We start from the raw sequence: 27,365 nt of genomic DNA, 5'->3' as shown, positions 1-27,365 counted from the left end.
GGAGGGGGAGAGGGTGGGAGAGTGAATTAGAGGCTGGAGGGAGAGGGATGCACAGGGAGGTGGTGAGACTGAAGCAGCCCATGTCATAATGGATATTCCTCGAAGGTGAGTAAAGTCCACAAACTCAGATTCACCACTTACCAGCTACCTGACTTTGAGCTATTTTTAATTTTCTTAGCCTCAATTCCCTAATAAAGCTTAGATGATAATAATAATTACTTTATCGAGTTCATATGCAGGGATTAAATGAGATAATATATGAAATGACCTTTATGTAAAACTTGACTGAAATAGGTGCTCAATAACTGCTCATTATTGCTAATATGTGCTTAGCATTACTGTTGCTTATATTAAAAAAATCTTAAAGATAGGAACTATAAGGAAAATTATGAATCCCATATTTTTTCTCACTGAAATAACATATTAAACATCAATAATTTGTAACAAATATCATAATGTATCCCGGGATCCTAACCATCTCATTCAAATGAAAACAGATTAATGTTTAAAAATCCTCCCCAAGAAGTAAAATATAATCTGTTTTGATGGTGTACAGCAGTTTGGCTTTTATCCACAGTCATCTCTCAATTTATTTTAGAATATTTAATAATATTATTTTAAAAAGAATATTGAGACTGTATCATAGCTTTTAAGTTCTACTGACACAAATGATGTCATGAGGAAGTTAAAAATTCAAATAACTTGAGTATAAAAGGACTATGGTCTAAGATACTCAGATAATTGAGAAGTGTCTCATCACTTTTATTATCTGGTTACTTGTCCAAAACCTCTATTCTAAGACTTTGGTGCTACCATACGGTCAGCATATTTCCTCTACCTTCTTCAGTGGCTGCATTTCCAGTCAACGGAGACCCAGGTCCTGAGACGTATTCGGGAATTACAGATACTTCATATTTTGTGTCTGGAGTCAAGTTCTCCAGCGTTCTCCTCCTCTGATTGGCTGGGGTGGTAACTTCTTTGCTTTCTCCACCAGCGACTGGTCTATATATAATTCGGTACCTTAACACTCTGCCTGGAGCTTGAGTCCAGGTAATTTTAAAACTATCTGTAGTTTCATCTGTCACCTTTAGGTTTCGAGGTGCTCCTTTTACTGAAATAAAAAAATATGTATATACATATGTGTTCAAACATAAGTTTACTGATTTTATATAAAAAAATACAAAAACTAAATTTTAATCACTAAATTATAGCATTTCTCTAAACAAATCCATGAACAGTTTTGGGACAAACTTCCAGGTCATTGCATTTCATTTGGCCAGAGATTAACTAGATTCTGAAACAATAAATACATATTCTACAATAACCAAAAAGAAACTAAGTACTGTTATTTTTTTAATTAAAAATGTATATAATAGCAAATTTTTTTAAATCATGGAAATTCTATTAAATGGTACATTTACATGGCTATAAAATTAGAGAATAAAAATAATTCATTTCTTTGAATATAAGTAACGAAGACTTTCATTCTCACTATATTTTCTCAGAAAAGTAGGAAAATAATGTCTAACACTCGGGTCTACCATATTTACCCACCAGATCATTTATGCAGTCCATCCCACACTAATTTGTTATTTGTACAGTCATTTGACTTGGAGAATAATTGGACTGTACATGGGACAGAAAAAGTACATGATATGCTCCCAGTGAGTGCTAGTTAGATCCCAATCTTGAAGTTGAATTGCCGTATGGGTAACATCCATAGGCTCACGGTTTTAAATAAAATTTTCATTAAGCCCAAATGAGAACATTATTTGGCATTGTGTTTATTAAACATGTTTGAAAGACCTATTTGTTCAAAGGGGCAAACTGTCCAGATGGAGAACACATTCAGTCAAGGTGAACTGAAGGTCATTGTCTTCTCAGTCCGCTGGGGTGAAACTCTAATACAACATGCTGTGCATGTATCCACAATGAGAAGTTTATTTACATATTCAACACATAAATAGATCAGCCCAGGGAGAAAGAAAGGAAATGCATCTCTCCAGAAAAGAAAAAAAAAAAGGTAGCTGGCAAACTTACGCCCATGATTCATTTTGTGTGGCAAGGAAAAAGACTAAACTAGTCAGAACAAATGAGGCAGATAGACTGATGGGTTTCAATACTGTCTCTGAAGCTTAATAGATATGTAATTTTGAGCCTGAGATTGCATAGCAATAAAACTTGAGTATTTATAGGAGTACTGAAGTGGTTAGATGAGATAATCCCTGGCAAACATTCAGCATAGCACCTGATGCATAGCAGGAGCTCAATAATTGTTAGCTTAATGAAGGTATTAAATCAGAAACTTCCTTATTGATGAAAGAAAGTTTATATCCCAGATATAAACCACCACAGATGATAGAACTGAAAAGACATTTACCAAATTTTACCACAATGGCCCAATGACCAAAAATACATTCATATAGTATGTATGAATGTAGTGGCCTCTACTCAAAAACCCTTTAGAGACGTTTTCTCTTGAGACAGGCTACATTCCCATCTCCATCCCAAATTGCTGAGGAAAAAGGGTCAGGCTCAACAAGCAGCAGTATGGGCATTACAGAAAATTGACAAAAAAAAAATCAGAAATATCTAAGTGTGAACTTCTAGCAGACAGGATCACAAAAAATGAAAGGACACCTTAGGTTATTTCATTTATTTGCTGGCCTTCAGGCAGAAATATACCTAAACCGTGCGCAAAAGAAAAATGTCCATCTTATTTGAAAAATGTTTCACAGAAAAAAAGATTCTCTTTTTTTTTTTTTTTTTGAGACAGAGTCTCAGTCTGTTGCCCCAGCTAGAGTGCCGTGGCATTAGCCCACCTCACAGCAACCTCAAACTCTTGGGCTCAAGAGATCCTCCTGCCTCAGCCTCCCGAGTAGCTGGGAATACAGGCATGCACCACTATGCTTGGCTACTTTTTTCTATTTTTGGTAGAGACGGGGTCTCGCTCTTGCTCAGGCTGGTCTCGAACTCCTGAGCTCAAACAATCCTCCTGCCTCGGCCTCCCAGAGTGCTAGCATTACAGGCATGAGCCACCTCGCCTGGCCTAAAAAAAAGATTGTCTAGTTCTTATCAGTAAGGCATGGCAACATGAGCTATCCTTATTAGCAAATAATTCTTTGTAACTGCCATAGACTTTTTGCTCTTTTCAGTTTTTTTGCCTCCTATCCTCATTCAAGATGGGGAAGAACAATTGACATGTCTTGTAATAGTCAGTATGTTTACATTAAAGAGTAATTGCCTTGTCTTAGTCTTCTGTAAACCAGATTAAATTGGTGCCCTTTAAATGAATTATCTCTGAAAATATTTGATGATATCCAATAAAGAAGACACATCTAAACAAATACCGCTTAAAACATTTGGTAAAATTTGTACATCAATGTTCATAGAAGCATTATTCAAAATAGCTAAAGAGGGGAAGCAATGCAAATGTTCATGGATGGATGAGTAAATGAAATGTAACATACACACACAGTGGAATATCATTCAACCTTAAGAAGAAAGGAAATTCTGACACATGCTACATGAATAAACCTTGAGGACATCATACTAAGTGAAATAAACCAGTCACAAAAGGACAGATACTTATGATTCCATTCATCTGAGGTACTTAGAGTAATCAAATTCACAGAGACGGAAAATGGAATGGTGACTTCCAGGAGCAACGGAAATAAGGAATGGGCAGTTATTATTTAATGAGTACAGTTTCAGTTTGGCAAGTTCTGGGGATGGATGGAGGTGATGGTGGCGAAAGGTGAAGGTACTTGATGCCACTGAAATGTACACTCAAAAATGGTTAAAATGGTAAATTTTATCTTATGTGTATTTTACCACAATTTTAAAGGGGAAAAAAAACTTGGTAATATACATTTGCCATCGGCTCCACAAGTGCAGTAAGGCAGTTTCAGAAGTATTTAAAACATGACATTCCTGAAGTGTGGTTCAGAAAAAGATGGATATGCAGCATTTCAAAAGTTAATTCCATAATTATTAACAGTTCTCTATGTCTCCTAACATCAAATTTATCAAAACAAACCTAAGGCTTTTTACTTAGAAGTGTTTTTTTTTTCTCTTTTTTTTTTTTACAAAGATTTATGAAAAGCTGTATTTTAAAGGTGCCAAATCTTACAAAGGCATTCACAGTTCTGAACTATAAAGCAGATGGTTGTTGCAAACAGTAACTCTGTTCTGTAATAAATTACTAGCTTTTGGAAAACAGCAGCAGAAACTCCAACACACCTTCCGCAGTGGTCTCCTCTCCGGCTAAGGGGATGCTGAAGCCATCCTCATACTCTGCAGTCACGTTGACCAGGTACAGGGTCTCTGGCTTAAGGTTGTTGAGAACAACACTAGTGCTCGACGCTGGCTCCACCACCGTGACCTCGTCTTCTCCAGCAGCTTCCTTGTAGGTGATGTGATATGAAAAAACATTTTCCCCAGCTGGAGACCAGTTGGCTTTGATACTGTGAGAAGTCACTTCGGAAAAACTAAGATTCCTTGGAGGCACATAAGCTATTAAAAAAAAAAAAGGACCTAGTTAAAAATGTTTAAACCTATAAAACAAAAGTGAACCTAATGACCACCATACACGTTTCTCAGAAGGCTTATATTCATGTGGGAGAATGCTGGTCATTGAGACCAATGTTCTCAGTACATCTTCCACACTCGACCATGGAGAGAAGGCCTCCACGTGCAGCCCATCAAAGAAGTCCTGATTCTTTGCATTCTCTTCCATAATACTGAATTATGCTATTTAAATGACTAATTAAAATTGAATTTGAATTTTGAGGTTCTTAAGACAAAGCAGTAACAGAATAGACCTACCCACAACTAGAATAAACAGCAGCAGACCTAAAATGAACCATCAAAATTTTGTTCCCCTTGATCCCTGATACTTGGATATTAACCTTTAGTGGTAGGTAGATAGATATTTCAAAGTAATAATTAAGGAATTTTTCCTAAGGAAAGAATATTTACTAAACTAGGCATGTATTAAACTAAATCATAGAAAAAGATAATATTTAACATATACTGCATGTCCTCACAGAACATACAAGCAGATTGGAAAACAAGAGAATGCAAGATTATTATCATCAAAAAAAGCAGTACATATGAATGCCAACTAAGTGGAAGCGATAGGGTTATAGGGCTAGAACAGTTAAAGACTTGATGAAAAGAATGGAACTTAACTGAACATTAAAAAATTAGATGTTAGAAAAATGAAGAAAAGAGGATAGAGAATTCCAGATGTTAAAAATGATGCCCAAAAATGATCTAGGAAAAGGAATGCATACAAAGAATTCAAAGGTCCAGGACTGTATTTTAGCCTCCTTTGATTCAAAGGTCCTAGCTCCTAGCATTCGGCACACATTAAACAACTCAATAGTGGTTTTTTAATTGGATATGACAAATAGGTTTTTTTTTTGTTTTTTTTGAGACAGAGTCTCAATTGTTGCCCAGGCTAGAGTGAGTGCCGTGGCGTCAGCCTAGCTCACAGCAACCTCAAACTCCTGGGCTCAAGTAATCCTGCTGCCTCAGCCTCCCGAGTAGCTGGGACTACAGGCATGCGCCACCATGCCCGGCTAATTTTATATATATATTAGTTGGCCAATTAATTTCTTTCTATTTATAGTAGAGACGGGGTCTCGCTCTTGCTCAGGCTGGTTTCGAACTCCTGACCTTGAGCAATCCGCCCGCCTCAGCCTCCCAGAGTGCTAGGATTACAGGCGTGAGCCACCGCGCCCGGCTGACAAATAGGTTTAATAAAGCTCATTCCTAGACCTTCTTAAGCATCTAGGAGAAGAAACATCTCATAACTCTTACAGGTAAACTATTTTTTTACCAACAACAATATGATTCATACCTAGAAGAAAGTCATATATCAGAGCTAAATTAGCTAAGTTCAATAGTTTTCAATAACATAGGAAAGTTATTATACTTTCTCCTGTCTATAAAAGGAATTGATGAAGCATATTATCCACAATTTTAGAGCAAAAAAAAATGCATTGTTCATGAAGAAATAACTTTTACTCTACAAAGTCTACTAACCTTTTTTCTTTATAGCTGCCAGTTCTTGCTCAATTCTAAGGCAGATAGACTGCGTGAGTTCAAAAGATATCCTCTGAAAAGCATCGAAATCTTCCACTGTGAACACGTGGGTCTCAGCAGGAGGAGAGGCAATAGCTTCTAATTCTGAGCGAACAGCATCCTTCACACCAACTGCGAAGATTTCGACATCTGAATTCCTGAGTTTTATAGCAGGATCTCTGAAAGCATCTGATGATTTCCCATCAGTGATAAGAATCATGACCTTTGGTACGTTGCTTCTTGAACCCTTGCTTGGCACAAATATTTTCTCTCTGACGTAAGTCATTGCTTTGCCAGTGTTTGTAGATCCTCCTCTGTAGGGGAAGGTGTTTATTGCTTCAATTATATCTTCAACTCTGTTGAATTTTTTCAAAGTGAACTCAGTATGGGGATCGCGGCTGTACTGGACAAGACTTATCTGTACCCTATTTGGCGAAATCTCAAAACTTTTTACAAGAACTTCCAAAAAGGCTCTAACTTTAACAAAGTTTGCAATCCCAATGCTATAGGAACCATCAACCAAAAACACAATATCAGCTTTTATATCCACACCACGCGAACATTCTGTGAAGAGAAAGAAAGTCCATTAAAATTCAACACATATGAGTTAATCATTAAAATACTGTTATCCAGCTTTCCTAGCAAGCATGCTTCTCTATAAGAAAGCTATTGCAAATATTTTGTTCAAAACTAAGTCCAAACATGCAAGGCGTTCTATCAAATGGACTTTCACATATTTCAAACATGGAGATGCACTCATCAACTTACCCACTTGAACTTTCATTGGCTGAGTCTTCTCCATTATCGAAACAGGTTCACTGGACGTCACTCCTTTCATGGCATACACATTGATCTGGTATTCTGTGTCTGCTGAGAGGTCACGAACACTGAGCATGGTTGTCTGTGGTCCCACACTCAGAGCGTGCTGTCGTCTTCCAGCAGTCATTGGTGTGAGGATGACTTTATAGCCAGTCACTGGGCTAGGGGATGGATTCCAACTGAGCTTAATGTATTTTGATGAGACTTCCGTGGCAATCAGATTTGAAGGAGGCTCGACAACTAAAAAGTAACAAGCAGACTGATTAATTACAGTGAGAAGCAACTTTAGTGATCTGGTCTACAGGTTTGGACCTTCAATTCTCCTTCTTCAAATTAAGCATGAATACATCAAGAGTTGCCTGACACCCTCCTCTCTCCTCAATTCCGCCTGTCCCTGTCAAACCAAAAATGACTCTAAGCTTGATTTTTAGTCAGATTGCTGAGAAGTTTATGGAATAAGAAAGTCTTTGGAACAAAGTAATGATAGGACACCTCATGCCTAATTCTTCTCTGAACTCGGAATTTCCATTCTGGTTTTTGGTATTTTACTCATTGTCTTTATTCTCAGGTACCAAAATAGGCACTCAAATATTTACTAAATTAATTATTTACTCAGTTCTCTAGAAAGTTTTTCTCTTTTAATAATATCACAGGAGTAAAACTATAATCTTTTAAGTATACTTTATAATATGGCAAGAAACAGAGAGCATTTAGCAGTTCTTAAATAATGTGTTCTTAAATAATGTGTTCTTAATGTGTTCTTAAACAAATTTTATTTTCACTTCCTTCAGCATAAGAAACAAGTACAACTATGTTCACAGTGCCACCAAACATAGCTGAAACAATAGCTTATAACATGCACACTGACATGTAAATAACAATCATCTGAAAAATTTCGAGGCTGGGCATAGTGGCTAATACCTGTAATCCCAGATCTTTGGGAGGCCCAGACAGGAGGATTGATTGAGGCCAGGAGATCAAGACTAGCCTGAGCAACATAGCAAGACTGTATCTTTATAAAAAAGTTTTTTAACTTTAAAAATTAGCCAGGCACAGTGATGCACGCCTCTTATCCCAGCTACTCGGGAGGCTAAGGTGGGAGGATCTCTTGAGCCCAGGAGTTCAAGGTTACGGTAAGCTATGATCGGGCCACTGCACTCCAGCCTGAGTGACAGAGTGGGACCTTGTCTCAAAAAAAAAAAAAAAAAAAATTTCTTTTTTATTCTTACTCAATGTAGAACATAGTCATGCATTTAACATTTAACATAAAGTATTTTAAGATATTTTAGACAAATTTTCAAAATTCTAGATTTGTCAATGGAACCAATCCCCAGAAGACATAGTTCTAATTTTTTATAAATGTACCTGCAAGAAGTGGTTGTAAAAGCAGGCACAAGTTTACACATCATCTCCTCAAAAGGGCAATCAGACAGACGTAGTGCATGCAAAATGATGATCCAGTAAGAAGTTGGAGGGAAGCCACAGATGCACCCACTGGAAGTTTGGCCAACCCTTTTGAGTGACATAGAGGCAGTGCAGGGAACAGAAGACTCAGGCTAAGAGGCTACCAGCAGGAAAGAGAAGGCCCTGAAGAAAAGTGTGCACCCTGTCGTGTGGCCCCAGCTCCCACACTGGGAGAGTCCAAGAGTAGCAGAACAACAGCTCGGCCTACCCTTGCACGCAGAGAACCGCATCTCCGTGAAGAACTAGAATGTTTGAAAGATAAAGAGGTAATCAGAGAAAAGTAGAGGAGGATTTTATAATAATACAGAGCAAAAAAGTCAGACATTAGGCTGTGAAACAAAGAAAAAGATTCACAACCCACAAAGTAATGAGAAGTTCTGAGACAGAATTAGGGCCAACGAACAATGACAAAATACTCAGGCCTTGGAGATTAAAGGGTTTCTATGATTGCAGACGTAGCTAGTTAGAATTCATGTTTAATCAATTGTCAGTTCTCAGGCTGAGAGGAGAACAATTATGGAAAGATATAAAGCCTTTTAATTGTGACTTTTAATGTCGAAAGGATGCTTACAAAACATCCTTTGAAATGTCTTTTTTTATTTAGAAGTAATAACTACTAGAAATGGGAAACTTTCAGACATGGGAGGATCAAATTGATCTTTGAAATAGACTTAGAAGCTTTGAAACTATTATGCAGAATATAATGATAGAAAACTCTTGTCCTTATCCAGTTACTAGTAACAGTGTTATTATTATTTTCAGTTGTAGAATGCTAAATAAAATAAATGTCTCTCCAGCCCACCAATGTTAAATCAGAGTGTAAAATAATTAAAGTTAAGTACCAGAATTGCATCATATACATTTGTGCACGCTGAATGTATGTTCAATGTGCACAGATGGTCTTAAAGAAAAGGGCAAATCAAAACTTGCCCCCCCCCAAATTTTAAAGAACTTTACAATGACATAATTATTGTAGTGAATGTTCCACTCAGTGGGAGTGGGGGGGGCCACACAAATGGTATCAATAAGCTGAGTTACTGAAAAGCAATATACAGTTGGAGAATCACTGAAGGATATATTTAAATAAATATGTCTACTTCTAGGATACCTGGAAAGCTATAAATGCTATCCAATCATGAAAAAGGCTAACACATGGGGAACACTCAACATGCTACTCACTTTCTTCTCCACTAACCAATTCACCGAGTTGTTCATCAACACCTGAGCACACCTGGGATATGATCTCATTCTGAATATCCACAATTGCATCAAAGTTGGCCACGTTGAAAACATGGCTCAGTGAGGGTGTGGAGGCGATTTGTTTGAGTTCTTTTGCATCTGCAGCTTTAATCCCTTAAAAAACAAAAGGACAAGAATATATTGAAGTGGGAAATATGCTGGCTGACTTAAGAGATCTTTGCTTCGGGAGGCTTTCACAGCCGAAGACATTTTCAAATCCTTATTAAGTCACAAGCCAGAATTGCTTTGCTTCATAACGAATGTGCAACTGTTCAGATGACAAAAGCATTTTATAATTTCACATAAAGTGGCCAGCCAAAGAGGAAAACAAATGGTTAGTAAAACAGAGTGGGCTTTCATCCCAACCATGCCATCATATGTCTCTGCCATCTGTAAAGATAATACTTTCTTCTTCCAGAGTCCTGAATATGCTGGAGCCCTCTGAATTCTTCAAGCATTACGTAATATAGGAAACACATAAAAAACACTTAATGATAATACAAGAAGTATCTTTATTAGAATCATTGGACCAGCATTCTTTGAAAAGTAGAGAGCTGGCAGAGAATGTAAATACCACCTTGCTTAATGTATATGCTAATGGATTTATATGAGGAAAATAGATAAGCAAAATTTTTACTTAAAGACAATTTGGCTTAAACTACACTATAAAATGCAGTAAACACTTCTAACAGCATCCTTCCCTGAGGAATCAATCTTTCATCTTCCTGAGCATTAAGTGTAATAAAGCAGTTGTAAAAAGAAAATAATTAACCAAACTTAACCTACCCAAAGAGAAAACTTCAACCCCAATATTACGAAGCTCTCTTGCTGGAATTTCCACTTCATCCTGGGATTTGCCATCCGTAATAATAATTGCCACTTTAGGAAAGCCAACTCTTGCTCCAGCAGAGTCCGTGAAAGTATTTTTAACTAAGTAGTCAATGGCATCCCCTAAAGGGAAAAAGAAACATGTTCATTCACTTTGTACTACACAATTTTGCCAAAGTCAAAAACTATGTGATTAATTTCAAAATTATTTAATATATGATAATTGTGCCACGTGTAATTTCTTTCTAAAACAGACATGCCATTTATTTTAAACAATAACAAAATCTGTAAAACATACCTGTCATCGTGTTTCCACCCTTGTATGGGATTTTTTTAATTGCAGCAAGCAGCTCATCCCTTTGGTAGTACTGATTTAAGTTAAATTCAGTCCTGGTATCAGAGCTGTACTGAACAACTCCAACCCTTGTCTTCTCTTCCCCAATGTCAAATGCAGACACAAGAGCAGCAATAAAATCTAAAATGTACTTGAAATTATTTCTTCCCACACTCCAGGAGCCATCCACAAGAAAAACCAAATCAGTCCAGGCACTGACAGAGCATTCTGAAATACATTTAATATATTTTTAAATGATGTTGTATTAAATCAATCTATCATCAAGAAATACAAGCTAACATTGCAAAACTGTTGACTTCTTAAATCATTCTGTTCATTAGGACGTATTCACCCATTGTTCTTCACCCTCACACACAAAAGAGTATATAATTTTATTAGCACACATTTTCAGTGCCTTCATTGAGATGCATTTATGGAACTAAATGTCTTTAAATTACTGTATAAGACATTTGCAAGAAGAGATAAAAATATATATGACCTGCTCTCTAGGGGCATATATCCAAGTAGTTGTACTATCAACCTATCTATTTTTATAAACTATATCCTCACTCTTCTTTCCAAGTAAAAATTATATAAAACTTCTGTGAGACATATAAAAGAAATGCAAATGAAGTGTTTTCATTCCTTGGTATTTATAAAAAAATAAATACCACTCAAGCAAGTGCAGTTGAGTTGTAGAAAAGAGCAAATTTTTCAATATTCTCTTTTGCTTTTCAATATAATTGTCCGTTTGCAGTAAGGTTTGTCTAGAGGGTTAATGGAGTTTAACAGAAGTAAAAACAAGCATAAAATGATGCAAAATAGCCAAAATATCCTATCCTAATTATCAATGTATTTAAATTTGGCAACTAAAATCTACTTTTACTAAACAAAGTGAACAATCATTTCATTTCAAAAGTAAAAATTCCACAAGGTATCCTTAAATTACTAAAATACAATAGCCAGTTTTTATAACTGAATATATTATCTTTCCTTCTCTGTGGTGGAAGTCAGGTTGATTTTCATCAAAATTTGTATTTACAAGGCAAGGCTAAGTGAATTTTCTGAAGGTGTTTTTGTCCCTGTAGTCAGCTGGTAGATAATAAAACAAGTATTTGGCTAAGAAGAGGAGAAAAGGGTCCTGGAAAATTTTGCAAGCCAAATACAAGCTGCATGCTTAAGTAATTTTTGCACATTATTTAGTAGATCAATTTAAGTCTATTTAAAAAGTCAATATTTGGCATAATGCTTTGATTTAGCATAAATATTGATGGTTTGGGGAAAATATTAGCATTGTAACTACATACTATAAACTTCATTTCAGATTATTAGACATCTGAAAGAATAAAAAACAGTGATCTGGAAGGAAAATTTCCAGATAAAGAGGACTTTGTGTTTATAATCTTTTTATTGTCATTCTGGGTCATAAATCCAACCTTTACAAAGTGGCAAAATCAGAAGTCCAAGAAACCCCTTAAGGGTCCATCCCAATAAGTCAGACAAAGCAGTATAAGACAAAAGATGGCCAATAACTGCAAAACCTGTCCTAGACTAAATAAAATTGCTTTCATCTGATTACAAATGCACCAATTTATCAGAAATGCCTTACAGAGACTGGAAAGTTTACAACTGCCATCAACTAAAGCCATTGTAAATATCTTGGAGATGAGCATAACATACACATAGACTTAGAAAAGTATTTTTGTGGCAATTGAATTGCTTTGAACACTAACTGAGGGCATCTCTCTCATGCTCCAGCATTGTATTTCTCATATATTTCTAAGTACTATCTATTTATATCAGTTTGTCTTTGAGAAATTAGTTGAGTCCAGTGATGAGCTTTGTTTTTCACCTACTGCCAAAATTTGCAGGAAAATTTGGACACGTACAAATTCAAAACACTGCCATTAAAAAGAATGTTTAGTAAACAGAATGAAAAACTGGCTAGAAAGTCAGAACTTAAGCATTATAACTGCTTACCTACACATTACTCATATTGTCTGTGCTACTTATAGATAAAGATTATAGAAATTAATACAGGAATAGGATCAATCTATTTACAAAACTGGAAAATCTATTATATCCTACATTTATGAACTCTACAAATCCAAGCAAAAATATTAAGGGAAACACTCACTTTGAATCTCTGTTTTTCCAGGTTTCTTCTCCCCTGGCTTTGCTGAAACACCTGTTTGAACTGAATCAAAACCTAAGTATTAGAAAAGGAAATGAACCCAAATATTTTCTTTTAAAAAGAATAAATATATTGTCCTTTGCTATTGTCTTTCAAATGTATGTTCTATGTGCAACTGGTCAGCGAATACTGCAAAAAAGGCATTCCCTTGTAAATAATATATATTTTATAGACATTTCAGAAAGACATTAACATTGTTGTGCAGCAAAGTTTAATGTTTTCAATATGTTTCATTTGTGATTTCTGCTGCTTCCACAGACCAGGATTACAAATCAAGAATGATTCATATCCACTAATAACTAGCATCACAGAAAGAATAGTTAAATAAATTCACTCTGCATAATAAGAGATTAAATCTGAAGCTGGAAAAATGTCCCACAAAATAAAAGATATAAAAGTATTTGAATTTATATGTGTGCTTACTTGTTAGTTGGCCTATAACTGGCACACTTTCTTCTACTTCATCATATGAAGTTATTGTCACCACATACTCTATTTCAGGTATAAGGTCAGATAATAAAGTTTCAGTGGTACTAGCTGCAAGGGTAAATTCTTTAGTGGGCCCATCTGGAAATATAAAATGAAAAAAATACGAATGCGATAAAACATTTTTCACATGTAACACAACACCATACGTTGTAATTCTCAGATACACTCAAAATCTGAAAAATTTAATATGTGCTTTTTTGCCAGGACAACCAAACGTTGTTTACTGTCTTCTAAAACTAAAACTTTGAATTTTAGAAATTCAATTAATGGACTGATATTGCCATTACTTATTACAATCATATTTAGTACTTGTTGGAGGATACAAGATTTTTCTAGATTTAAATGTATACCAGAATTTCAAACCAAAAATCTCTCATTGGTTTTGAAGAGTAATGGTAGATAACAAAATTTTTATAAATGAGATATAAAGCAGAAAAGAATTTAGCTTTAAATTATGCATTGTAGGATAGCAGAAAAAGAGAAGTAAGGGATGAAAGTAAACTCAAGGGAAACAAATCCCATAGGTTAAGATTAACCCATAGTGGGAAACAATGTGTATGAAAGCAATGCATTGTCCATACTTAAATGGATGCATAGCTTAATGGGTAACCATGGACCTCTGAATAGACTTAACTAGGTAGCAAACATCTCATGGTACAGTTACTAAGTGTTTACTTACATATTGACAATTATATACTTCCTCCTAGATTCTGTTATTTCTCAATTCAAACAGGAAACATGGTGGCTCTTAGGGACAATGCCTTTTGATATTTTTTTTTTTTTTTTTTTGAGACAGAGTCTCACTTTTTTGTCCAGTCTAGAGTGAGTGCCGTGGCGTCAGCCTAGCTCACAGCAACCTCAAACTCCTAGGCTCGAGCGATCCTTCTGCCTCAGCCTCCTGAGTAGCTGGGACTACAGGCATGAGCCACCATGCCCGGCTAATTTTTTTATATATATATCAGTTGGCCAATTAATTTCTTTCTATTTATAGTAGAGACGGGGTCTCGCTCTTGCTCAGGCTGGTTTTGAACTCCTGACCTTGAGCAATCCACCCGCCTCGGCCTCCCAAGAGCTAGGATTACAGGCGTGAGCCACCGCGCCCGGCCTGATATTTTTAATTATATTAAATTTGCATCAAAACATAAGCGATCAGGCTGGGTGCGGTGGCTCACGCCTGTAATCCTAGCACTCTGGGAGACCGAGGCGGGCAGATTGCTCAAGGTCAGGAGTTCAAAACCAGCCTGAGCGAGACCCCGTCTCTACCATAAAAATAGAAAGAAATTAATTGGCCAACTAATATATATAATATAAAAATCAGCCGGGCATGGTGGCGCATGCCTGTAGTCCCAGCTACTCGGGAGGCTGAGGCAGGAGGATCGCTTGAGCCCAGGAGTTTGAGGTTGCTGTGAGCTAGGCTGACGCCACGGCACTTACTCTAGCCTAGGCAAGAAAGCGAGACTCTGTCTCAAAAAAAAAAAAAACATAAGTGATCAGGAAAGGTAACAGGTGCAACAGAACCCTGAGAAATGCTCTTGGTTTAAATGTGGAACATGCAAAACCAACCAAGACTCCTGGGGGTATCAAGATACTGGAGTTCTGCTGGGTTGGGTGGTCTCAGTGCCAGTTTTGAAAGTGTTGGGAGTCAGTAATTCCCAACATCTGAAAACAGGATGGATCTTATTTGAACCGCTTTTCTGCTTTGGAATGAATGAATTAGTTAACTACAAATATATTTGAGGATACAAAATTAAAATAGGAAAAAGTAAATTCTTGATCCTTTTTTAAGTTTTCAGATCATATTTTTTAAAGCTCCCTGATAAATCAGTTTTTTAAATCATTGGTATTTTTAAAGGCCAAGATAAGAAAACAGTTCTAGTGATAAGTTATGTCGACATCATCCATCTCTACTATCAACCAATTAAGACTTCTTCCGACCATTTGGCCTGTGTTAGTAGAAACGGTTATTTTCCCATTCCATTTTAGAACTAAAAGTTAATCCATGGAGATTGGTTCTTCACACTTGGTTATTTTCCAAGGATTCAGCCTAGTGTCCACAGAATCCACCTAGCCAAAGTAAACTCTTGTCTTTCATCATGGTTGCCCACCATTATCCCAGAATGATGATTTCTGAACATCGAAATGCATAGGACTCTGGGTAACGTGGAACAACTTGATACTTTAAATGTTGAGAAGATTAAGAAATTCAAGAAGAATGCCAATAAATGACAATTCTATTTTATAAGATCGAAGATTACTAACAATATTCTGATCAGATTTTTTTTAAATGTCTATTTTTAATAACAACAGCTTAGCACATGTAAATAAAGCTTAGTCATGTAAATAAAGCTCAACACCATTAAAATATAACAGTGGGTACTAGGCCTGGAAATTTGAAACCTGAGTCCACCAAATATCTGTGACATTGACCAAATCCCCTAGACTTTCTAAATCTCAGCTTTTTCATTATGAACTGGGAGGAGAGGAAGAGCCTGGATTATACCATCTTGATGTCTGTGTCTTAAAACTCCAACATCTTGAATCTTACCTGTTGTAGGGTCCACCGTTATTCTGTAACCCAAAATTGGATCAACTGGTCTTGCCCATGACATATGAACAGTATTTTCATCTATAATTTTAAAATTCAAGTCTGCAGGTGGGTCAACTGCAAAAGAGAGAGCTGATATCAGTTACATTTTCCAATGTCACAAAACGGTCGATTTAATTAATAAAGAATTGTGTTGAGCAAAGCTTACTAAAATTGTCTTTGCATAAATTTGTTTCCAACAAATATAAAATATATCTTGTTGGATAAGAATAAAATTAAAAGCTGACAAGATATGACAAAACATCAGAGAGTATACATATTATAGAGGACAGCACAAAACACTTTTGATTCTTGAGTTGCTAGGTCATTCAAGAATGGCCAGCAAAATCAAGCATAATAGAAACATTTGGATACAAGTACATACAAGTACAATGAAATCACATATAATACCCACATATGCAAACAATTCACATAACAATTAAAGAAATTTCAATACATGCTGAGTGCATTTTGAACAAGCATGCCAAATCACAACCTGCTTACAATCATAGAAGTTAATTTAGAACGTTGACATAATACTTTTTTTCAGTAATATGGAAAAGAATCAATGATGTCTTTGGCTCATTCTCTGCATTATTGCCTTGTTATTGTTGTTTGATAAATCTCAATCCGTGGCAGAGATGAAAAATATATTTTAATGAAAATGAAGACTCATGGGAAACTTAGTTACGTCTCACAAGGAAATATACATTTAAATGTATATTCATATATAGACAAATATCCAAAAATAATAAGGGATGTTAATAATTTATAAGTATATAAACAGTAATATTCATGTGTTTATAAAACTACTATTCTGCCTGTTTACACCAACTTGCTGTATGTTCCAAGGTGTAAACCAACACTGTTATTTCCTTTGCAGCAGGTATACTCCATACTAGAAATGGCATTTTGGATTAAAATGCCAGTATGGTCCTTTACAAAACAATGGTTAATTATGAAAAGACAACATCAATGTTTATTTATGGACATTTATTTACAGAACTTAAAGAAAATAGTGAAGAAAGGATCAGCAATCTGAAGACATGACTGCGCATAAAAACTTGGAGAAGTCAATGACAGGAATAACTGAAAAGTACAGAAAGGAATAGTTTACATACAAAACCGTACAGCATCATGCATGGGTCAATGAAATGTTGACTTGCTTTTAGTTTCCCACAATGAACAAAAGCCTCCATGTACAATAGTGATTACACAAAGACGTTTCCAAAATATTTTATAATGATATTCTCTCTACAATGTTCATGCCTCATCATGCAGCATTGTACTGACTCACTGTCAGTGCATGGTCAGTGCATTAAAAATGATTACTTTTGAAGCAGGTCAACAAAGTAAGATGACTTTCAGCCATACTCTTCTTAACATGTTTTGCTCTGAAAGTATTCCTTGTGAGTCAGAATTTTTGCATATGTTTTGGGAGATTAAAATCTCCTTTTAGGTTTTTACAAAGGTCAATTAAAATACAGTAGTAGCTTGGAGACATGAGTCATAGAATTTAACTGGGGTTAAGGATTATGTAATATTAATAGCACTTTTAATGGGAATAAAACAAATTAAGCAAACATTTGCTTTAATAAACTACTGTCTCCAACTGTAGGAGATGGCTTTTTATTTTTAATGGATACACGAGAACTGGAATGAATGTTATGTTCTTACTATCCATACACAGGCAGTGAGATTAGACTATTAATCTACATGCAAAGCTTAATTATTCAACATTCTTCTGTTTATAATCATATTTGGAGGTTTAGCTGTACTCATCACTTAGTATAACATGCATGCAACAGATGTTAATAGGACAACAGGTATTAAGAATATCATTATAAAATATTGCTCCAATAGCAATGGCTCAGGACAAATTTAATGCAAAGGCAGACACAACTGGCCTGAGCATGCTTTTAAAAAAAAATCAGTACATGGAAAAATAGTACCACCAACCTTGGAAGGAAATTGACCTGAAGCAGCAGACATTAGGTTAAAACTGCTGAAGGGCAGCAGCAGCCCCCCTTGTTGATATCCAAATGACCAGGATTCCAGATAAACTGAAAAATTGACTGTGGGGAAAAGTCTTTAACATTTCAGAGGACTTTAAGGTGTTCATAGAAACTCAGATCTAGCATGTGGGAATCCAGAGGAAGAAAGAATGGCTGACCAGCACATGTACAACAAAAAGCCCACTGGCTTATCTCCTTGCCATTTTTATCGCATCTACCACCTCACAGGCTTGTCATTCTTGTTATACACTTGCTTGTGTGTTTCATGAAAACAATAATAATCAATCGGATGTGAGTATGTGACCCATGTCAACATACTCACAACCAATTAAGATCTAGCATGTGGGAATCAAGAGGAAGAAAGAATGGCTGACCAGCACATGTACAACAAAAAGCCCACTGGCTTATCTCCTTGCCATTTTTATCGCATCTACCACCTCACAGGCTTGTCATTCTTGTTATACACTTGCTTGTGTGTTTCATGAAAACAATAATAATCAATCGGATGTGAGTATGTGACCCATGTCAACATAAATCAATGCAAAAATGTAATTTTATTATTATAAATTTGCAAATGTTTTCTTTTACATAAAAATAATTCACAGCCACCATTGCATCATCAAAGAGTGTTTCCCAAAACAATCTTGATGCTGGAATATTTCAAATATGAACTCACTACATATGGATTATAATCACAAAGAGCCTTAGTTGCATAGAATAAGAAGATAAACCAAGAGAAATATAACTAAATTTATAAATAAATGATAATCTGATACATAGTCATAAAACCTGAATACTAATATTGAAGTGGCTAAAATTTTAAGTATTTATAACTCTAGTAGTTTAATTCCATATCTAGAATAATACTTTTGGTTATCAAGCACTATGCTATGAAAGCCTCATTCTGATGAGATTTTTGTTACATAAATTGGCAGAAGTTAGGACATTTTAGGAATGTTAATAATAGCTAACATTTGCTGAGTGTCTTCTATAACAGAGAGCTAGTCGTTTCATATATTGTATCTTTTTTTCCCTAATAACAACCCAATGGTGAGTTTTACAGATTATCCCTGTTTTACAGATGAGTCAGTGAAATTCAGAGAAGTTAACACAGCTAATAGACAGCAAACTGTCATCCCATGGTCTGACTGTGAAGCATACAGTTTTCTACCGTACTAGATTAAATGTGAAAAAGAAGAAATGTTTCAATCAAAAATTAACTTTAGAAACTAATATTTATATATGTTTGCCTGTTAATATATATATATATTTTTCTTCCTACTCTATGAAAAAAACATTATTAGAGCAAATGATGCCTAATCAATAATAAATATGTGGTATTCAGATATCTCCTATTCAGACGTAGATAGAATTTGGTATTAGCTTTACACACCTGTTGAAATAATTTGAAAACTAAAGTGTCTGTCTTGATATAGAAGAAGAAAAACACTTTTTAAAATTATGGCACCCAAAAAGTCCAAGAATTTTGTCCAAGAATTTGGTATGTCCAAGAATTTACCAACCATGGCAGAGATAAATGAATGGAAGGATGGATGGATGGATGGATGGATGGATGGATGGATGGATGGATGGATGGATGGATGGATGGAAAGATGGATGCTTGAGAGAATAGTCCAATAAGTTTTGATAAGTGTATATAATGTGTTATGGATAAAGCAAAGCTGAGCACACACTACTAAAATATCATCTTGATGAACTAGTAAGATCTTTAGCCTGATATTTGTGATGACAGCATTGGAAAGGATACTACCTTAATGACAGAAACCTTTAGAAGTACGCAAAGTATGATGAGTTTACTATATTTGATAGGCATTAATTTATGTTTTCCATGCAAAGGTAGTATAAATTTAATGATCTTCCCCATGATATAAAAATTCCTTTCATTTGTGTTTACAAGATACCAAAAATAACTAGTTGAAACGTTAATATTTTAGACAAGCAACAGATTATTTTGTACACATTACAGATTGTGTTCCCACACTAAACCCACTAAGTCAACCAGTTATCACGCAAAAAGGAAACATGGTTTGGCCAAACCAGCACTAACAAAAACTAGAAGACTTGGGTCTTGTCTGTATTTTGCCCCTAAGTAATTGTATTAGTTGATCAAGTTATTCAGCCTCTCTGGGATTCATTTTCTTATTTGGAAAATGAAAGAATTAGAATAGATGAACTCTAGTTCTCCTCTAGTTTGAAATCCGTTATAGGATTAATAGACATATGTGTTAATTAGCCTCTTAACCTAGACACAAGACAAAGCTTACAGTTTAAACTCACCAATGAATTGATAATATCTAATTGTTCATGATATAGTATAAACTATACATCAGACTTACCAAATTAAAACTCTGTTTTTCACAAAATTTGTGTTCATCTCAAATTCTAGACTAATTAGAAAGGTGTCCAAACTCTCAGGGAATACTGGCCATTAACCTTTAAATGCAAAGTGTTACATTTTCTAAAGCATAATTAACACACTGTATGCTACATGAACCAAAAATAATTCATACATTAGAGACCATACAGAGCACTGGCCTAGAATGTATGGCCAACTTATAAGGTTGCTAAAGTCTATGCTGTGGCTAAAAATTAAAAATACTGAAGGCAAAAAAAAACTTATTTTCATCTTTACTTCAGTAAGACAAGATACCATAGTTTAGACAAGTAGGCAGAAGAAAAACAACAGGACAAAAGTGGTACCACTATAAAAAAGAAGAAATGCAAAAAGTGAATACCAAAACCTTTTTACTAATATAAATATACATATATATATATATATATATTGGATTTCCAATATATAGAAAATTAAGTAAATAGAAAATGGTGAGAAAATAGTATGAATATAAGAGTGCAAGTAAGAGTCATAAAAAGGAAAAAAAGAGTAACTATGGCTACTTTAGGACTAAGATCAAAATGGCATAGTACCAAAGAGGGTTGCAAGCTGAAATTTTGAATTGCTCCCAACAGAAATATTTCAAAGAAATTCTGTTTCCATCCCATTGTCCCCAGAAAGGCTTTGGCCACAAATTTTGTTAGCCTTTCAAAGGCTCCTGAGGCCACTTAGTTGGTAGTTAACACCAAGGCTGTGCTGTCCAACACAGGAGCAACCAGCCATGTGGCTATTGAGAACTTGAAATGTGGCCAGTCTAAAATAAAATGTGCTGCAAGTGTAAAAAACACCCAATGTCAAACTCTCAATACAGAAAATGTAAAATGCCTCACCACCAATTCTCGTATTAATTATATGTTGATATGATAATATGAGGTTAAATAAAATATATTATTAAAATTAATTTCCCCTGTTTCTTTTCTCTCTTTTAATGTGGCTACCAGAAAAATTTTAAGTTACATATATGGCTTGCATTTGTGGCTCAAATTATATTTCTATTTGACATTACCAAACTAGAGTATAAGGCCAAAGAAATGAATACTATTAAAATATAAGTATTAAATACTGACATACGGGGATGGGAGACAAAAAAAACACAACACACAGCTTAAGAAAGCAAAAATACCATATGGATATCAACACAAATTAAAAAGATAAAACATAAGAAATATGATAATAATCACAAATGTAGATAGTAAAATATTCTTTTTAACTGCACTTTGCTAACCAGCCATTATCTAATTCAGAATTGATTTTTTTTCCATTTACATCATTTCCAACCTAATTCTTTTCCCCAGTATTCTCAAACATTCTGATTTTCAAATAACTATTTTCTTAATGAGCCATAAATGGGCCACTTCAGTGAATTATCTAAAAATATCTTCAGTAGAGCTTCCAAGTGTTCCTCAAATAAAATTCCTTCCTAACAACGACATAGAAACGAACATTAAAGCCAACCTCATCTGAATATTACTTCATCGAGGCCACTCTGAAGAGTCTCTACATTCACAAAATATTAATCAAGTAAGAAGAGCCAGCAAGTGTCTGTCACTTTTCTAAGCATGCCATACGTTTTGGAAACACTGCTTTCCCTAAGTTTCTGTGCAATCTTGAAGTAGAAAATCAAACACTACAGAAACTTTGTAAAGCTCAGTGTTGTCATGAAACGGTCCCAATTTTCCCACCTCTGAAAAAGAACAACCCACCCTGAAAGTTCCACAATTGTCACATGCAGAAGTATTTATTTTCTCCCTTAACTTCATTGGGAGCATTTCTGTATTGGAAAAAACAAAATTGTAAGATGTCTTTTATGACATTACCCCATTTATCTTGCAGAATAATAAAACTAGTTTGTCAAGTCTCCAATGATAATTGAGGGAACACAGAAGCACCCATGGGGTTAATACATAGAAATGGATTGGTTAGTGAATACTGAGAAATTAAGGTATCAAGTGCACACAGCAAAAACGAGGTTGGAAATCTAACAAAAGCTCTTCATTTTCAAGACGGCGGGGCCACACGGAGTCGTTGTACAGATAGTCTCTGAGCCCCTGACCCCCTCGGTGGGAAGGTCGGAGGAGCGGAGCGGTCCTGGAGGGAGGGAGGCAGGAGGGAGCTAGGGGAGGGCGCTGGAGGTGATGCCCGGCTCCTCTGGCGTGCGCTGGCTTCCCGGGCTGAAAAGCTTGGCCCAGACCCAACCTGTCTGAGCTGGGCTGGTCTGGGCCACGCGCCTGAAGCACCGCGAACCAGGCAGGGACAGCAGCGACCCTGGGACACGCGAACACCCCCGGGCCCCCATCTCCCCGCGGTGGGCAAGGGGGTCAGGGGGGAGAGGAACCTGAGGCCTTCTGATTTCAAGATTGTTCTTTTTTACGCACCAAAGGAGGCAAGAAGAGCTTCCTCTTTCTCTGCTGCACCCCTTTTAAGAAAAGGATTTGTTCTGTTTTAAATTTGGTTTCAGTCAAAAGGACCCGTCAAGGATCCAGAAGGCCACACGTGGCCCCAAGGCGGCAGGTCTCCCACCCCTACAGGCGGTTTGACCGCGGGCTCTTTTATTTGCCTGCATCAGCCGCCTCGCCCGCTGAGCTCCCCACAAAATACACAGACGCGCAGAGCCAGCGCTGTTGGAGACTTTTATTTCGTGCTGTCACCGAGGTCGCAGACCCAGAGACAGGTGGGTACAGCCAAGCCCGCGAGCAAGCGCGCCTGCGCTCCAGGGCTCCTGGGTACCACCTGCGGGTCCCGTCGGTGGCGCTGGGCACAGCCGTGGCTCCCTCCCAGGCGGCTGGTCCTCTCGGAAGGCGGCAGCGTAGGTGGCAGTGTGGACAGCACACCGCAGAGACACACTCAAGGAGACCACACAGCACTGTACGGAATGGATTAAGCAGAATACGAAAGAGCTGCACCTGAGAGCTGGGAAATGGACAAACCTCAGGAGAAGAGTGTGCTTCTCTGGAGGAGAGAAACCATCAGAGAAAGCACAAAGCGCAGGGAAAACAGAGCAAGCAATAGATGCAAGAAAGATTTGTGGGGTTTTTTTTGTTTTTTTTTCCTTTCTCAAATCCTGCATTGTCACTCCGGGAGGGGGAAGGAAAAGGCTTTTTACCTTCTGCCTCAATAGAAGACAGGAGCAGGGCCGCGCCCAGGGCGGCGAGCGCTGGGGGAAGCCTGGTCCGCATGCTGGGCCTCTGAGCTCACAGCCGCATGAAGGGATCTGCGGAAGAAGCAGTGATCGCATCAGAACCGGGTCTGGGCAGGCCCGGAACCAGGTTAGAGCTGGAGCCTGGAGCCAGTCCAGAACCCGACCATATCTGCCTTCATAACGACAGGGCCTAGCCCAGCACACAATGGGCGTATTGTGGAGCAGTGGAAGTCAAGATCATCCACAGAAGTTTAATCACGGCACTAGGAGGGAGTTCAAGTTTAAAGAGGGTCCTGTTTTCCTGGAGACTGGTCCTACTTAGCATCCCGGGCGAAGGCCTTACCAGCCCCCGAATGACTTCATCCTGCCTGGGTGATGGCTAATCCAGAGGTCATTTAATCCCTGACTCAACTAAATGTCTCTTCCAGCTGGGGATTTTATTTGGCTGCTTTTTCCTAGCTGCTGCTCTCTTTAGGTAGCTGTACTTTAGTGGTCTCAGGACAATTTGGAAAAGTATAATAAACCTTTTTTCTCTCTTTTTTTCTTCATTTTGTTCTGCCTACAAATCTGCAGCTCTTTCAGGTCTGAAATGGATTATACAGAAATATGTAAGATCCAGCTGAAACCTGACCCTCCTGCTAACTGTGTTGTTTTCACATCTGATAAATCCTTTACCCAAGATGGGAGAAAACAACTTCAAAATACATAATACAAAGTGACAGCCCAATAGAAGAGGCAAAACCCTCTTTTCTGTTTTTCCAAGATGTTTTAAAATAAAAATTCGCAATAAAAATTAATCTTTCCAGTTAACTGTTTATTTATCCTGGAAGATTACAGGTGTATGTGCTCCAGGGGAGAATGTGTTCTATTCTGACTTTTCCTGCAACTAGATTATTAATTCCTCAAAGACAAAGAGTCTTATTCACCTTTGTGGTGTCCCAGCACACAGCAGGTGCTTAACCCATGTCTGCAGAATGGAATCTCCTAAAATAGTCTAAGGTCCAATCCAGAGACAAAAGCTACAAGCAATGAACTGAACTGGGAAGCTGCCAGTGGCTAAACATAAAAAGAGAATTAATTGACTCTGAAGTGCATAAATTATCGTAAGGCAACGGGCGAGGTAGGCCTCAGGAAAAATGTACAGGGCTGGGGGGCTGTCCTGCTTGGGAATCCAAAAATGAGCCAAAGATGGAGCCCTCTTTGAGAAAAGAAACTGACAATCTCCAACCATGTCTTTCCAAATTATTGGCACAATGTATTAGGGCAACTTTCCTCCGCTTGAGTGTAAATTACATTTTAAATGTCTGATGAGCAGGCGTGCCAAATTGCCTGGAGCTCCTTTTCCACGAAGCCAAGATTAAAACTTTGGCACTGCCCAGGAGATCTAAGGGCTCTAGCAATTTCTTTCTTCCTAATTAACAACTGTTTGACATTTCTAACCCTCTCCTACATCAGTGAAAACAAGAGGTGAGACTGGCCCATTGTTCCCATCATCTGGCCTTTACTTTGCTACAATTATTTCCAACGCAGTTGGCAGTCGTGCTCGCGAGAAGTTAAAGGCTGACAGTCGACCCCACCGAAAAGCTGTGTGCAGATTTTTTAAAAAACAGCCGAATTCAACAAAAACCTGAGCGGTGGAAGCAATTTGTCTGAGTCTAGAGCGCCACCTATTGGCTTCCTGACTCAGCAGCAAGAATAAATCTCGGTTCGTGGTATCTTAACGCGCAGTTAGCCAGGCATTCCGTCTATATGTTTTAAAAAGAAAAAGGTTTTTTTTCTCCTTTTTAGCCAAAACATTCATTTGAATGCTTAGCAACATTTCACTGCGCATTCTCAGACATAAATGTCTAAAAGCGGCGGCCCCTACGTGGCACCGAGAGGATTCCCCCACTTCACCTTCATGAATGAAAATGAGTCATGGGGGGGGGATGCTAAGGAGACTCGTCTCCTTCTGCCAAATTGCCCACTCCTCACGCCTCTCTTGAAGAGGCCAATTCCTTAACTTCTGCGGCAAGTTAAAAAAAAAAAAGAAAGAAAGAAAGAAAATTACACACACACACACCCGCAGGGTCCCTCCAGATCCCATGCGCGTCACCTACCCCCTCTCCTACCCACCACGCGACATTAGTTAACCAAGACAGAGCTTAGAGCTCATTTCCTTTCGTGCCCCATCCCTCTCCCCAGCATTCTTTACAAGGCTGCATAGTCCTAGTTGAGATGGGAGAGGGGATGTCCGTCCCAGGGAGCCCCGAACTGGTCACTGGAGGGTTCCTTATGATGCCCAATTTGGAGTACCTGTCCTGCTCCCCGGCTCCGGGTCCCCCGGACCCCCGCCGGCTCCGTAAATGAGCCAGTTGCCCCACGCTTTCTGGTCCCCACACTGTCTCGGATCCGAGCCGGAGACCGCCTCAGAGGCCCCACGGACCAGTGCACGGTGAGGAGGCTGGACAGGGGGCTTCTTCCAGTAGGCCCAGGGGGAGTCCCTGAGAGCTGGCCTAAACCAACACCTCGGACGCTTTGAAAAAAAAAAAAAAAAAAGAGGAGGAAGAAGCCAGAACACTCGACCAGGAATCTGTCCCGAGATGCCACACAAACCCGCGCAGCCTGGACGAGCTGCAGAGCACTTAGCCGGCTCTTCAAAGAATTCCGCACCGTGCGTCACCAAAATACCTTCCCAGCGCCTCCGCCGCACGCGGGCACTCCGGGCAAAGCAGCGGCGCGAGATAAGGGAAATCGGGTGGCCCCAGAACCGGGCGCGCCCTTCGATAAAATCGACAGCATCTATAGACGAAATTCCTTCACAAATGGAAATACTGAACAAGATCCTTTGCGCGCACACTTGCCGCCCTGCATCAGCTTTTAAGAAAAGCAATTCCGTCTACCCTCAAAACCCCAAGTGAATTACAAAATCCCAGTATACCAGGGATTCCTCTGGCACAGCTACGCTATTACAAGCCCAAACGTCCTCGCCCGACATTCTTCACGGCTCCCGGGAAGGTGCAAGCTAGAAACAAGTTTCCCTCGTTATCTTTCGGAGTGATGGAGTGAGGGAGAGGGGACAGAAACCAGACTGACCTGAGGCGGCAGTGGCAGAGGTAGCGGCGGCGACAGAGGCTCCCCGGCGTCGGAGAAGCTGGCGCTCCGTGTGGCCCCAGCACGCCCGGGTGGTAGGCGCTACTCTGCAGGCTCACCTGGCGGCCGCCTAGGCGTGGGCACCGGCGGGGAGGTCTGGGAGGAGGAGGAGGAGGAGGAGGATCCCGGGAGCAGCTGCCGGCGCGGCTGGACGAGCGGACACCGCCTGGGACCGCAGCTGCCGGCGTGCGGACGCGTCCCCGGCGGCTCGCCCTCGCCAAGTGGGAAAGACTCCGCGCCGCGGGCTACTTAATAGAGGGCTGTTCCCAGCTCTCAGTTTACTCGGTTACGAAACGCCTGAGAAGGTGGACTGCTGCCACGGGGTGATGTATGCTCCTCCGGCGGTGAAGGAGGTCTACTTTTGGGAACGTGTGCATACTTCGAGCATTCCTTCGGCGTGAGGTGGCGATCGCCGTAGTAGCAGTGCCCCGCCGGGGGGCGGGGAGGGGGGAGGGCGCGGAGAGGGGGACAGCCGCAGCCGGGTTCCCTGCCAAGGGAAGCCGCGTACTCCTCCGCTTGGGGCGGGCTGGGGAGCTCGGGTTTCCCTATCCGTGTGATTTCTTTAATAAATTTTGCTAAATTAGGAACAATAGGGGAAGGAAGCGACTCCTTTTCTTCAGAACTG

General features: G+C 38.5%; 1 protein-coding gene across 2 annotated transcripts in view; it reads right to left on the bottom strand.

The window, feature by feature from the left end:
• COL12A1 (collagen type XII alpha 1 chain) overlaps nucleotides 1-27,073 on the bottom strand; it is a 113,654-nt gene extending 86,581 nt beyond the window's left edge. The window contains exons 1-12 of one of the 2 annotated variants that reach the window (XM_020287100.2): nucleotides 26,684-27,073; nucleotides 23,573-23,680; nucleotides 16,003-16,119; nucleotides 13,392-13,535; nucleotides 12,912-12,971; nucleotides 10,739-11,002; nucleotides 10,399-10,563; nucleotides 9,553-9,726; nucleotides 6,859-7,149; nucleotides 6,052-6,654; nucleotides 4,243-4,515; nucleotides 839-1,111 (exon numbers count right to left, since the gene is read on the bottom strand). In XM_020287100.2, coding sequence (XP_020142689.2) covers nucleotides 839-1,111; nucleotides 4,243-4,515; nucleotides 6,052-6,654; nucleotides 6,859-7,149; nucleotides 9,553-9,726; nucleotides 10,399-10,563; nucleotides 10,739-11,002; nucleotides 12,912-12,971; nucleotides 13,392-13,535; nucleotides 16,003-16,119; nucleotides 23,573-23,645 — 2,437 coding nt within the window. In that variant the 5' untranslated portion in view covers nucleotides 23,646-23,680; nucleotides 26,684-27,073. The remainder of the gene's footprint in view (nucleotides 1-838; nucleotides 1,112-4,242; nucleotides 4,516-6,051; nucleotides 6,655-6,858; nucleotides 7,150-9,552; nucleotides 9,727-10,398; nucleotides 10,564-10,738; nucleotides 11,003-12,911; nucleotides 12,972-13,391; nucleotides 13,536-16,002; nucleotides 16,120-23,572; nucleotides 23,681-26,683) is intronic. The other variant, XM_012743162.2, reaches the window with a different exon arrangement.
• Nucleotides 27,074-27,365: the final 292 nt, after the last annotated feature.

This window comes from Microcebus murinus, chromosome 5 (assembly GCF_040939455.1).
Source record: "Microcebus murinus isolate Inina chromosome 5, M.murinus_Inina_mat1.0, whole genome shotgun sequence".
Classification (NCBI taxonomy): Eukaryota; Metazoa; Chordata; class Mammalia; order Primates; family Cheirogaleidae; genus Microcebus; species Microcebus murinus.
This window is presented reverse-complemented; position numbering and strand designations above follow the sequence as displayed.